This window comes from Macaca mulatta, chromosome 1, assembly GCF_049350105.2.
Source record: "Macaca mulatta isolate MMU2019108-1 chromosome 1, T2T-MMU8v2.0, whole genome shotgun sequence".
Lineage (NCBI taxonomy): Eukaryota > Metazoa > Chordata > Mammalia > Primates > Cercopithecidae > Macaca > Macaca mulatta.
Window position 1 is genome coordinate 115,304,527 of NC_133406.1, and position 13,206 is coordinate 115,317,732.

Consider the following 13,206-nt stretch of genomic DNA (forward strand, 5'->3'; position numbering starts at 1 on the left):
AGGCACCCGCCACCTCGCCCGGCTAGTTGTTTTTTGTTTTTTTGGTTTTTTTTTTTTTGTATTTTTTAGTAGAGACGGGGTTTTCACCGTGTTAGCCAGGATAGTCTCGATCTCCTGACCTTGTGATCCGCCCGTCTCAGCCTCCCAAAGTGCTGGGATTACAGGCTTGAGCCACCGCCCCCGGCCGTCCCGGGGGCATTCTAAGAAGCAGGGAGAAAAGGAGAAATCAGCAGAGGAGACTGAAGAAGACCGGTGTCCCGGAGGCCACGTAAAGTGTATTTAGCAGGAAGGAGGACTGGTCAGTATGTTTAAGGGCCAGTCTTTCCATAATCTCTGCCAAACGGACCTTCTTTCATCCAATTTTTATGGTCTTCTATCCAGTACTGAGACCCTCCCCAGAGGGAACTGTCGGGGCCCTACCATAGTTGCTTTTTTTCTATGGCTTACACAGCTTGTGATTTAGAATTCTCCTTTATTAGCTTAAATACTGCAGTGTAATGATTAAGGGTTAGGCTCTTCCTGGAGCTGGCAGAATTTTCCAAGGGATCCCATCCTTTACTACTTTTAGGTAGATTTGAAGTAAGGAAAAGTGAGAGCATCATTCATTCTCCCGTCAGTATCCAGTCATCACAAAACGTCAGAATTAAAAGTTACCCCAGCAACTAGAGCTAAAGCAAAGCCCACACTTTCCAGAGGAAGAGCGTCTTTTCCGGCGTCAGTCCACCTAACACTCATTCCATTATCAGTCAGTAATTCTGGGCGTCCCTCCCCTCTGCCAAAAAGAAAAAATAGGCAAGCCGCACTGCCATCTGTCCCCCGGCCCAATCCCCATCCACCAGCTCAGCCCAGACCAAAGCCGCCCCGGCGCGCCGCAGGCAGCCCTGGCGGGGGCCTTTCCTGCCGCCCGACGCTGGGGTCCTCCCTTAGGTCTCATTCTGTGCCTGCGAACATGGCGGCGCTCGTGGTCACGGCTCCGGGCAGAACTCTGCTACGGGCGGGCACTGAGCGGCTGCTGCGGGGAGGTATCCAGGAGCTACTGCGGCCGCGACATGAAGGGAACTCCCCTGGCCTGGCGCGCGACTTCAGCCTCTCTCAAAATCGGGTGAGGGCCGAGTCTGGGGTAGGGGGTAGATAACGCTCGAGTATTGTTCCTGGAGGCTCACTGGGACCTGGAGGGGGCCGATGTGGGGGTGGCGGGCTTTCCTTTAAGGGCTGGCGGCCGTGGTGGAGGGAGACGGTGTTCCTTGTGGAGACTAGCTCACCGTCGCTTTCCTGGCCGCCAGGGCACGGTCATCGTGGAGCGCTGGTGGAAGGTACCGCTGGCCGGGGAGGGCCGGAAGCCGCGCCTGCACCGGCGACATCGCGTCTATAAGCTGGTGGAGGACACGAAGCATCGGCCCAAGGAAAACCTGGAGCTCATCCTCACGCAGTCGGTGGAGAGTAAGGCCCGGGCCGAGGCTCCTCCTCTGAGGCTGGTCCAATTTGGCATCAGCTTTTTCCTGCCTGTCCCCCTCAACTATTTGCCTTGTTTTTTCTTTGTGGAAATAATCAGCTCTATATGTGAGAAGAGGAAGCCATAAAAACTATTGTGATTGTGACATTGGCCTCCAGCATTGAAAATTAAAACATAAAGACAGCAAGCAACATCGTTAACAGGGTGTGGGGAGAGGAGCCTGACAATTTGTGCCACAACTGACATCCTCTCATGGGACAACTCCTCCCTGTATACAGGGGATATTAAATTTATACATCAAGTCGTAAAGAAACTAATTAGCAGTCTCTTAAATCTTGTTCCTAGTGAGTATGAATTAGCATTTCTTTTAGGAAAAATAAGCACTGTGAGAAAGAGGTGCTTCTCTCTTTGATCATCTTTTCTTTAGGGACTCCTAGATGGTTCTAATCCCCTCTCTCTGTTCTCATTGACAGATATTGGAGTCCGGGGTGACCTGGTGTCAGTGAGGAAATCTTTGGGCCGGAATGGACTCCTTCCTCAGGGACTGGCTGTATATGCATCCCCTGAAAACAAGAAGCTGTTTGAAGAGGAGAAATCGGTGAGCTCAAAGGAAGGACAGAGACTTGGAGAGATAAAACAACTTTTCTCTCGCAGCTTCCTTCCCTTTGATATTTAACTTGAAAATGAAATAGGAACTAGAAGAACAGGAATCCAGAAGCCCAGCCAATGCCCAGCATGGGAATAGTTTGATGCTATTTAACATGGGTTCATTTTTCTCTTACTGCTTTTCATCTTTAACTTTCTTTTCTAGCTGAGACAAGAAGGAAAATTAGAGAAGCTCCAGACCAAGGCAGGTGAAGCGGTGAGTAGAAACGTAAAAAGTATTTATTGATCACTTACAAGACTTAACAACCTTACCCTGAGAGTCTTCCTGATTCCCTTGAGGTCTCCTGATTGCAGGCAGATCCAAGAGTGGGAGAAAGGGGAAGTGTTGTGGCTGCCCCACAAAACCGGTATGGAGACCTCTTGGGAGATCCCTGATGTGTTGGGTGAAGTGCCCTAAAGTACCAAGGGAGGTCCCAATCTGGGAATCAGGGAACCCATGGAATAGTCTGAGATGAGGCCTCCACCTTCAAGGATATTTATGTACAAGTTGGAGAGAACATAGACACATGAGAAGATAATCAGTACAGGCGCCCGCCACTATACCCAGCTAATTTTTGTATTTTTGGTAGAGACGGGGTTTCACCATGTTGGCCATGCTGGTCTCAAACTCCTGGGCTGAAGTGATCCACCCACCTTGGCCTTCCAAAGTGCTGGGATTTCAGGCGTGAGCCATCGTGCTTGGCTTGCATACCTTGTGACCTGACATGTTTCCTCTCCTTTGACTCCAACTCATAATTCCTTTCAGACAGTGAAATTTCTAAAAAGCTGTCGCCTGGAGGTAGGAATGAAGAACAATGTCAAATGGGAGCTGAACCCTGAAATAGTTGCCCGCCACTTCTTCAAGAATGTGAGTGTTCCCAAAAACCACTCTACCCCTGAGGTGGAAGCTGCCTCTGGGAAGGAGGCCTGAGATTGATCCCTTTGTTAGGGAGGGGTGTGATCATCCAGCTGTAGTTAGGGAAAGTATTCTTGGTTGGTTTGCAGGCGTGTGGGAAGGAAATGGCTAAGGACTGAGGATGGTCACATAGAATTTGAAGATTGGTAGGAAAAGGTGATGGTTTCCATTTATTTCCTGTCTACCTAGGGAAATGCTAGGGATTTGTGACTCACTGGAGAATTGTTACTTCTGTAGATGAAGTGGTTTTGGCCTCAAACCCTGTTTCTCTGTGAATCTACCTCCCTTTCTGAGAAATCAGAATTGAATTTCTCTACTACTGTCTATGAAGGTGTATGCCCTTCTCTCCCATGGAATCAGCCAGAGTAGACACCCCAGTTTTATTCATCCCTGTGCAGGAAATCCTGTAACCCTCTTTATGAGGTTACCTAAAGTGGCAGTCACGAAAACAGTTCATTTGAGCTGAGATTTTTTTTTTTTCCAGCTTGGTGTTGTGGTTGCCCCACATACATTAAAGTTACCAGAAGAGCCTATCACACGGTGGGGCGAGTATTGGTGTGAGGTGACGGTGAGTGTTTTGCATACTTTCTTTTCTTCTTTTCTTTCTCCTTTTTCACCCCCTTTTTCCTTTTTTTCCTTTTTCTTTCCCAAGACAGGGTTTTGTTTCATTGCCCAGGCTGGATTCAAACTCCTGGGTTCAAGTGATCCTCCCACCTCAGCCTCCCAGGTAGCTAGCTAGGACTACAGGCATTAGCCACCGCACCTGGCACCTAGCTCTCCCTTTTTTCTTTTTCTCTTTTTTTTTTTTTTTTTTTTTTTTTTTTGAGATGGAGTCTCACTCTGTTGCCCAGGCTAGAGTGCAGTGGCATGATCTCAGCTCGCTGCAACCTCTACCTCCCAGGTTCAAGCGATCCTTCTGCCTCAGCCCGCCTAGTAGCTGGGATTACAGGCATATGCCACCATACCCGGCTAATTTTTGTATTTTAGTAGAGACAGGGTTTCCCCATGTTGGCCAGGCTGGCCTCAAACTCCTGACCTCAGGTGATCCATCCGCCTCAGCCTCCCAAAGTGCTGGGATTACAGGCATGAGCCACTGTGCCCAGCCCTAGCTCTCCTTTTTCTGACTGGGAGAAAAGTCAGGGTGAAAAGCTGGGATTAGGTAGTGTTAATTCTTACCTACCTGACTGATCTCTGAGAATTTCCATTGTTTTGTGTGCAGGTAAATGGGCTTGATACTATAAGAGTGCCTATGTCTGTGGTGAACTTTGAGAAGCCCAAGACCAAAAGGTATAAGTACTGGTTAGCTCAGCAAGCTGCCAAGAGCATGGGCCCCACCAGCCCCCAGATCTAAATCTCTCCCTCCAAGACAGCAAAGCAGAATCAGGAGCAGTGGAGCAGAAATGGGCAAGCACCTTGATCTCACTCCCAGTTCTGACCAAATGCAGAATTTTAGAGAACATCCGAAGACATCAGACTGCACTGCGTATACATGTTGAATTCTTCATTTTCGCCATCTTTAACTATCGTCACTGGGGCAGTCTTGTTCCAGAAGTACCAGGCTGTAGATTTGATAAGCCAGATACAATAGACCGAAACTATCCAAAACCTGTTTAGCTTGTTCCTCCATTGGAGTTTATTGGGACAAACAGAAGAACCAGCCATTGTCTCCAGTACTTGCCACATTCTCATCATCCAAACTGAACATTTGTATCCCAAGCAGACATAAAGAGATTATGTTCTTTTTAAGTGTTGTTTATTGGTCTTGAGTAGATGGGACAGGACATCCAGCTGACATACTTCCTTGAGCCACAGAGGTTTGCTGCTACAAAGGAAAGAAGAGAGTATCTTAGACTGCATCCCACAGTTACTGTGGTATGAACAAATTGTGCTGAACAAGTTGATGATGTGTTTGGTCTTAACACTTACTCTTCTTAGATATATTGATGTAGTCATCAGTGTGAATAAGCACAATGGATTCTACTTCTCTAAGACCTGAATAAGGCCTAAGGGTAATTGTTGGAAAGCTGGGATGAAAGAAGCTTTAAAAGGGAACCTTGTTCCTTGAACCAGCTCCCGAAATTCTGAAAAAGAAGTTACCTTAATTTCCTTCACCAAGATTAAGATAGGGAGCTAGTCGTGAGGTAACTCTGGAATGGATGAATGGATGTCTTGATGGGAGATAAGGAAAGTAGATAGTTTTCTTTCTTTTTTTTTTTTTTCTTTTTTGAGACGGAGTCTCGCTTTGTCGCCCAGCCTGGAGTGCAGTGGCATGATCTCCGCTCACTGCAACCTTCCAGGTTCAAGTGATTCTCCTGCCTCAGCCTCCCAAGTAGCTGGGACTACAGGCATGTGCCGCAGCACCCAGCTAATTTTTTATATTTTTACTAGAGACAGGGTTTCACCATATTGACCAGGCTGGTCTCAAACTCCTGACCTCACGATCCACCCACCTCAGCCTCCCAAAGTGCTGGGATTACAGGCATGAGCCACCACGCCTGGCCTGAAAGTAAATAGTTTTCTGTAAGTTCAGAGTTTCATTAGTAGAAAAAAGAACATTCATTTTCAGGTGGATTGTGCCAAGGTCACTCAAATACAGTGTGAGGTCATTCAGTTTAGGGTAGTAGATGGGATCATTGACTCCTTTGCTATCCATACCATACCAGATGTTGGTTTCTTTCCTATTTGAGCTCACCTACCACTCTGAGTCAGTTAAGCACTTCCATTCACTTTCATCCCTTCTCAGCTAATGAGAAAGTCTGTCATCAATAGTTGCACTGATAACTATAGCCAACTTCATACTTGACAGAGCTCTATAACTCAAGTCTGGCGCTGGCACTATCTGAAATTTAGCATTTCTCCCCTCCTCACCTTTTTTTTTTTTAATAGGAAAATAACATATTAGGGAGTAGGCAGGCATCCAGACTCAGAACTGGAATTGCTTCTTGGTGGCACTGGGGACCATGAGCATGTTGAAGTGCACCATCTTGCTCATGCTGGTGCTTACCCAACCATGATGATGTTGCTGATCTGGACATCCCTGATGCAAGGGGATGGGTGCATTAACATGTTCTTGTGCTTCTTGAAGCAACTGTACTTATACATGTAGTGGAAATAATCTTGGTGGATGATGTTGATCTTTTGCATCTTTTATCTTGGTCACCATGCAGACAGGATCCACCCTCAGATGGAGACGTTACCAATGAAGGGGCAATCAGTGTAAATATAGGTGCCCTCGGCCTATACAGGTATATTGACGCCAAAACTGATTTTCTTTTTTTAGGGATGGAGTTTCTCTCTTCGTTGCCCAGGCTGGAGTGCAATGGCACAGTCTCAGCTCACTGTAATCTCCACCTCCTGGGTTCAAGCGATTCTCCTGCCTCAGCCTCCCGAATAGCTGGGATTACAGGTGCCTGCCACCACACTCAGCTAATTTTGTATTTTTTTAGTGGAGACGGGGTCTCACCATGTTGGCCAGGCTGGTATTGAACTCCTGACCTGAGGTGATCCACCCACCTCAGCCTTCCAAAGGGCTAGGATTACAGGCATGAGCCACCGCGCCCAGCTGCAGACTGATCTTATGGTCCTATAGGAACTTATCATTGCCAGTATCTCCCAGCAGGACCCTCTTGTTTTGAAAGATGGTTGGCTGCTTTTGGTAGGCACACTCAGTCTTGGATTTAACAGAACTTCCTGAAAGGTTTGAGCCTCCATTAACTTGCAGAGACCCCAGCATTTAGGAAGCGCTAATCTAGATTGAAGCAGATGGATACACTTCCGTACCCCAGTTAATCCCTAGTGTGTTGGGGACACCCAGAATTAACCCCCAAACTGAAGCATAGAGTTCTGCCATCCTGTACACGCTCCTGAGGTTTGGAGAGGACCTGCAGCCTCATCATGAGCCCCAAGCCCACTGAAATTTGCCATTTCAGTGATCCCCATTCCTATTGTCCTTGAAATGGTAGGCTCGTTAAACACAGCATCTCTCAACATGACCATCATGAAGCTCTCTGAAATTGAGCAACACATTTAATACAGCTAACCTTAAAAAGCATTTAAATACCTGCCACAGGTTGCGTTCTTGGCAAAAACACTGTGTTGGAGATTCATGTGCAGGAAGTTTATTGGGAGGAGTTATCTGCATCAACACCTGTAGGGGAGTAAAGGCAGTAGAATTGGGTAGAGGGAGAAATTGAGCTGATGCAGTCTTAACAAATGCCTCAGTCAACCAGGAACTCAAACAAGGATGGCTCTACCGGATGCCCTAATAGGACAAATAGGCTGGACCTTATCTCCCTACTTGACCAGGAAAGGGGTATGATCTTGAGTGAGTTGGCTGACTTCAGCCAAAGGCAGGCCCCGAATGGGGCACAGGTGACGGCTGTCAGCATTCATAGCAGCTTCAGTCCTGAAGGGGAAGATATGGGCAGCACACTGCAGTCAACACTACAGTCCACCCCTTGCACTGCTCAGACTGATTTGTTTCATTAGTTCTGGAATGGTTTCTTCAGGATTCTGATGGATCTCTTTCTGGGGAAACTTAAAAGAGGAAGGTCTGGGACAGGCCACAGCCTCTGCTGCTGTAGCTTGAGTTTGCAACTGGCATTCACCTCCCTTCTCTACTACCCATTGTTGATCTTTCCCTAACTCCCTGAGACTTGTACCTCTGGTTCATGGGGGTTACCAGATGAGGTACCTGGCTATCATGCCCTTCTCAGGCTATGACTGCACTTGTTCATTTATCATCAAAATTGGGCAAGGAGAAACATACTCAAGTGGATGATCTGGGTGCCCAATATATTCTTCCCTGTCCCCACTGTGTAATAGCAGCCCCACCTCCTGATAATGACTCCTTTCCTTGCTTTCTTGTCTCTTGGTAGTGAGTTGGAGTAATCTGGTGCCTGCCATAGCTTAAAGTTTAGTGAGACTCAGTGTGTCCACTGGTGCAAATATTCCCCTTCTGGGAACCAGGACTTCTAAACCCTTAGAGACCAGAGTTGGGATAGAAGGCACAGTTTCTCCAATTGGATCACTGGGAGTGATGATAATGGTGGGCTGCTCCTACACCCACCCTTTGTTCCCCAGAGCCATATATTTTCCTTAAGGATATACTATTCAATGGCAATTGGTCTCGGTCGGGTATGTACTGCATCATGAAGGATGATGCCTCCTCCTTACAAGGTATCATCTCCAATCTGGTGCCTTAGCTGTGCTTTTAACAAGCACTATTGGGGGAACCACCCCTGATAATTCAACGTAGGTTCTTTTCTATTTCCCTAAGTGTTGGCCAGTCTGAGAAATAAAGGGAAAGAGTGCAAAAGAGAGAAATTTTAAAGCTGGGTGTCTGGGGGAGACATCACATGTCGGCATTTTCCATGGTGCCCCCTGAGCCGTAAAACCAGCAAGTTTTTTTTAGTGATTTTCAAAGGGGAGGGAGTGTACGAATAGGGTGTAGGTCACAGAGATCACATGCTTCACAAGGCAATAAAATATCACAAGGCAAATGGGGGCAGAGCACCAGGGTGAAATTAAAATTGCCAATGAAGTTTTGGGCATGCATTGTCATTGATAACATCTTATTAGGAGACAGGGTTTGAGAGCAGACAACCGGTCTGACTAAAATTTACTAGGCGGGAATTTCCTCATCCTAATAGGCCTGGTAGCGCCACGGGAAACCGGGGCTTATTTCATCCCTTATCTGCAACCGTATAAGACAGACTCCCAGAGTGGCCATTGTAGAGACCTCGCCCTAGGAATGCATTCTCTTTCTCAGGGCTGTTCCTTGCTGAGAAAAAGAATTCAGCAATATTTCTCCTACTCACTTTTGTAAGAAGAGAAATATGGCTCTGTTCCGCCCAGCTCTCAGGCAGTCAGACCTGATGGTTATCTCCCTTGTTCCCTGAACATCACTGTTATCCTGTTCTTATTTCAAGGTGCCCAGATTTCATATTGTTTAAACACACGTGTTTTACAAACAATTTGTGCAGTTAATCGTCACAGGGTCCTGAGGCAACATATATCCTCAGCTTACGAAGATGACGGGATTAAGAGATTAAAATAAAGACAGGCATAGGAAATCACAAGAGTATTGATTGCGGAAGTGACAAATGGACAAATGTCCATGAAATCTTCACAATTTATGTTCTTCTGCCATGGCTTCCTCTGTTGGGGTCCCTGCCTTCCCACAAGAAAGCACTGTATCAGGGAGCAGCTTCTGCATAGTATGGTATGTGATTAAAGCCGATCCCACCATCATGTACCCAGCATTCTACCTCCTTGCTATCAAGTGGGTCTCTTGGTTTGATGCAATGCTACACAAGATTTCAGGCCAATGGATCAAAATTTTGTAAACCTTTGGATGGTGTTGCTGACCAAGGCTGTGCAGGCAGGAAAGGCAAACCAATACCCATAATATACATCAATGCCCCTTCAATATAGAACACTTCCCCTTCCAAGGTAGCAAGGATACAGTGTAATCAACTTACCACCAAGTGGCTGGATGGTTTCCTTGACGAATGGTGATATCAGGCTAAGAGTTAGTCTTTGTTGCTAGCAAGCTGGACATTTCACTGATGCAGTAGTTAGATCAGACTTGATGAGTCCATGATGTTGAACACTTACATTAGCTCTACTGTGGCTCCTCCATTCATATGATCACTTTGCCAGCATTGGGGTGCCAGCAATAAAGCCTGGTTAAGATTATTTGGCGAAGTCATTCCATCTGCTTGGTTGGTGCCTTTTCTGTGGTGGATGTTATCTGATGGGAAAAAACCTGCAATACAAAAATCATACACTGTACACCCATTCTCAGGTACATTATGTGCCTTTCCCCCACACTTCCTCGTTTTTAATCTTCCAGTTTGTCTTCCAGGCCCATGAATCTATATATATTCTTTCTTCTGGCAGGTACACAGGCCATCTCTAAGTGGGGCCATAGTGCAGCCACAGTGTATTTCCAGCTTACTTTCACCTACTGAGACAACCTGTACATTAACCAAGCTCAGCCTTTTTCCTCTTCTGTCATCATGTCATGAGGGATCGCCGACCAATGTGGCTACAGATGTAAACTGAGAAAGAACCACCAGTGCATCAGTGGTGGGTGACAGGGGATCTGGGCACCTGCTTATGTAGCTCACTTTTGCCTTCCAGCCCTGCTTGTGCCCAATTCTACATATACCACTTTCATTTTATGAAGGATGACTGGTAGACCCACCCAGCCTTATGACTTGTGGGTTTGACAGAACCCAGGTTATAATACATCATCACTTACCGTCCCATAGGTAAGCACATTGTCTCAACTAGGACTCAGTAGCATTCCAGGAGCTCTCTTTTGAAAGGTGTATAGTGCTCTGTTTCAGATGGCATGGCATTGCTCCAGCACTATAGGGGGTGTGTGACTTACTATTGGGATTTATCACTAACAGTATATGATCTTTTCTCACCACTGACACGTCTAATATAATATGGTGTCTTGTGAGCCAAGCAGCAGGGCCATTTGTACCACAGTCTTGACCTGTTACAGAGCTTTTTCCTGCTCTGGGACCCACTCAAAATTGGCAGCCTTTTGTGTCACCTGATATTTGGGTCAGAGCAACATTCCCAAGTGTGGAATATGCTAGCAACAGACCCCAAGATGTTTGCAAGGCATTGTGCTTTTTAGTGGTGAGAAACATGAGATGCAAAATTTCATCTTATCATCTTTGGAGGGAATGCCCTGGTATGCTTCAGACCACTGGACTTTTAAAAACCTCACTGATCTGGCAAAATCCTGAATATTTTTAGGGTTCTTGCAGTACTATTTGAAGAAAATTTATCCTACCAAGGCCTCTGATATAGGCATCATTTCAGGTTCATCCTGTACAATTACCATGATGTCATCAGTGCAGTAATGGGATGTCCTATGGAATGTCCGAATGGTCCAGGTCCCTTCAGACTATATTATGACAGAGGCAGGAGAGTTTACACGGTCCAGAGGCAAAACTGTAAATGTATATTATTGCTCATCTCAGTGGAAGCAAGCTTTTATGGTCTTCCTTTTCACAGGGATGAAAAAGGGTTCACTGTCCAGATCAATACATACCATGTAGGCTATGTTAATCTTTTCCAGCAAACATACCACATTTGGAACAGCAGATAGAATTAGCATTATTTGTTGATTGAGATTGCAGTAATCCATACTCATTCTCCAAGATCTGTCTAGTTTTAGCAGTTGCCAGACAAGTGAATTAAATGGCAATATGATGGGCACCACCAACTCTGCATGCTTTAGGTCTTCAAGCGGGGCACTGATGTAGGTAATTTTTATTTATTATATTGGTCCGGAATGGTAGAGGCAGTTCCAGGCACTTCATGTTGGTCTTCCTCACTATGATATTTCCTACATCACACACCAAAAAACCAACCTGGTGGTTCTGCCAACTGTCAAATATGTCTATTCCAACTGTCCGTTAAGGACTCATGAAATAACCACTAGGTGAGTGTAAACCTGATAGACCTACTGAGAGTCAGACCTGGAGCTGGAATACAATTATTACCTACCCTCCACACCCTACCACTCTAACAGAGTGGAGCTTCAGATCCTAGGGTGTCAATGTCAATGGACTCTCCAACAGTGCTTTAAATGTTTGCATAGTCCTCTTTCTCTCATGTGTGTTATGAAAATAAAAGATCTTAAGTCCCTGTGGGTTAGGATTGGGAAAATTACTACCTTATATACTTGTCATGGTGTCTCAGGGTCCTTTCTGCTAGAGACATAGCCTTTTTAGTAAATTGTTTCCACCTGAAAAATTGTCCCAATAAGACTTTCGCTTCTCCCAAGAAGGAAGTACAGCTACAGAAATTGCCTTCCCACTATACAACTATGAAACCAGATAAAATTATGAAAGAAATATTTATAGACAATGGAAAGCCAGTAGTGCAGAATTTTAACTGACAAAAGGGAAACAAGGTGAGTCACATGATTGCCTCAGCTTACTGCCTAGAGGCAGTTTCCTGCACTACACTGTTAGGAGCAGTGCAGAGAGGGGAGCCCCAATAGAGCTAGCAGTCTCATTGAGTAGAGAAAACAGATTAGAGTTGGTGGAGAATGCGTTGGCTAGAAATTAAGAGGGAAGGCCAGGCATGGTGGCTCACATCTATAATCCCAGCATTTTGGGAGGCCGAGGCAGGCGGATCACCTGAGATTGAGTTTGAGACTGGCCTGACCAACATGGAGAAACCCCGTCTCTACTAAAAATACAAAATTAGCTGGGTATGGTGGCGCATGCCTGTAATCCCAACTATTCAGGAGACGGAGGCAGGAAAATCGCTTGAACCCGGGTTCAAGGTTGTGGTCAGCCGAGATCGCACCATTGCACTCCGACCTGGGCAACAAGAACGAAACTCCATCTCAAAAAAATAATAAACAAAAAAGAAAGAAAAAAAGAAAAGAAAATAAAGATTAAAAGGGAAAACACTAGAGACGAGGGAATGATATAGAGAGGGCTTTGGAGATCTGCCAAGAGGTCCCAGACCTCAAAACTTTGGCTGAATACTGGTATGTACGTTAATGAGGTAAAATTCCACAGGGCAGGGGGTTAAAAACAACAACAACAACAACAACAGAAAATGAAAGGCCAAACAATTCTCAGAACTTACACAAGATTGGGAATATTTTGTTTATGTTCCTGACAGCCCATATGAATAGATCCTATAATACATGGGGCATCACATAGAGACTTTAAAAGGACTTAGTAGTGAACGATAGAATAAAGGTTACTCTGGAGCCATCATGCAAAGCTTGAAAGCAAGCACTGATGATCGAACTGATACCAAGCATGGCAGAACCAAGTCCAACACTCATTAGAGAAATGCAACAAAACCTAGCACTGAACAAAATCAAATTCCCAAGGTCTGACATTCAATTTAATATTATTGTACTGGATGTGGTGGCATGTACCTGTAGTCCCAGCTACTCAGGAGGCTGAGGCAGGAGGATCACTTGAGGCCAGGAGTTTGAGGCTGTAATACACTACGATCACACCCAATAAAAGCCACTGAACTTTAGCCTGGGCAACACAGTAAGACTCCGTCTCTTAAAAAAAAAAAGGATTGTAAAAATAGATAGGAAGGCTGGGCGCGGTGGCTCAAGCCTGTAATCCCAGCACTTTGGGAGGCCGAGACGGGCGGATCATGAGGTCAGGAGATCGAGACCATC

General features: G+C 45.7%; 2 protein-coding genes across 4 annotated transcripts in view; one reads left to right on the forward strand and one right to left on the reverse strand.

Moving 5' to 3' along the window:
- Nucleotides 1-910: 910 nt before the first annotated feature.
- MRPL9 (mitochondrial ribosomal protein L9) lies at nt 911-4,760 on the forward strand. Of its 2 annotated transcripts, NM_001265691.1 has the most exon segments (7): nt 911-1,102; nt 1,284-1,440; nt 1,927-2,051; nt 2,265-2,315; nt 2,865-2,966; nt 3,499-3,582; nt 4,234-4,744. In NM_001265691.1, coding segments are annotated over 7 exon segments (804 nt in total). In that variant the 5' UTR covers nt 911-949; the 3' UTR covers nt 4,366-4,744.
- RIIAD1 (regulatory subunit of type II PKA R-subunit domain containing 1) overlaps nt 4,233-13,206 on the reverse strand; it is a 43,389-nt gene continuing 34,415 nt past the window's right edge. For both annotated transcript variants that reach the window (XM_002801775.4, XM_077946772.1), the window contains 3 exons: nt 9,497-9,783; nt 7,075-7,161; nt 4,233-4,836 (listed from right to left, as the gene is read on the reverse strand). The gene's annotated coding sequence lies outside the window, so the exon portion shown is untranslated. The remainder of the gene's footprint in view (nt 4,837-7,074; nt 7,162-9,496; nt 9,784-13,206) is intronic.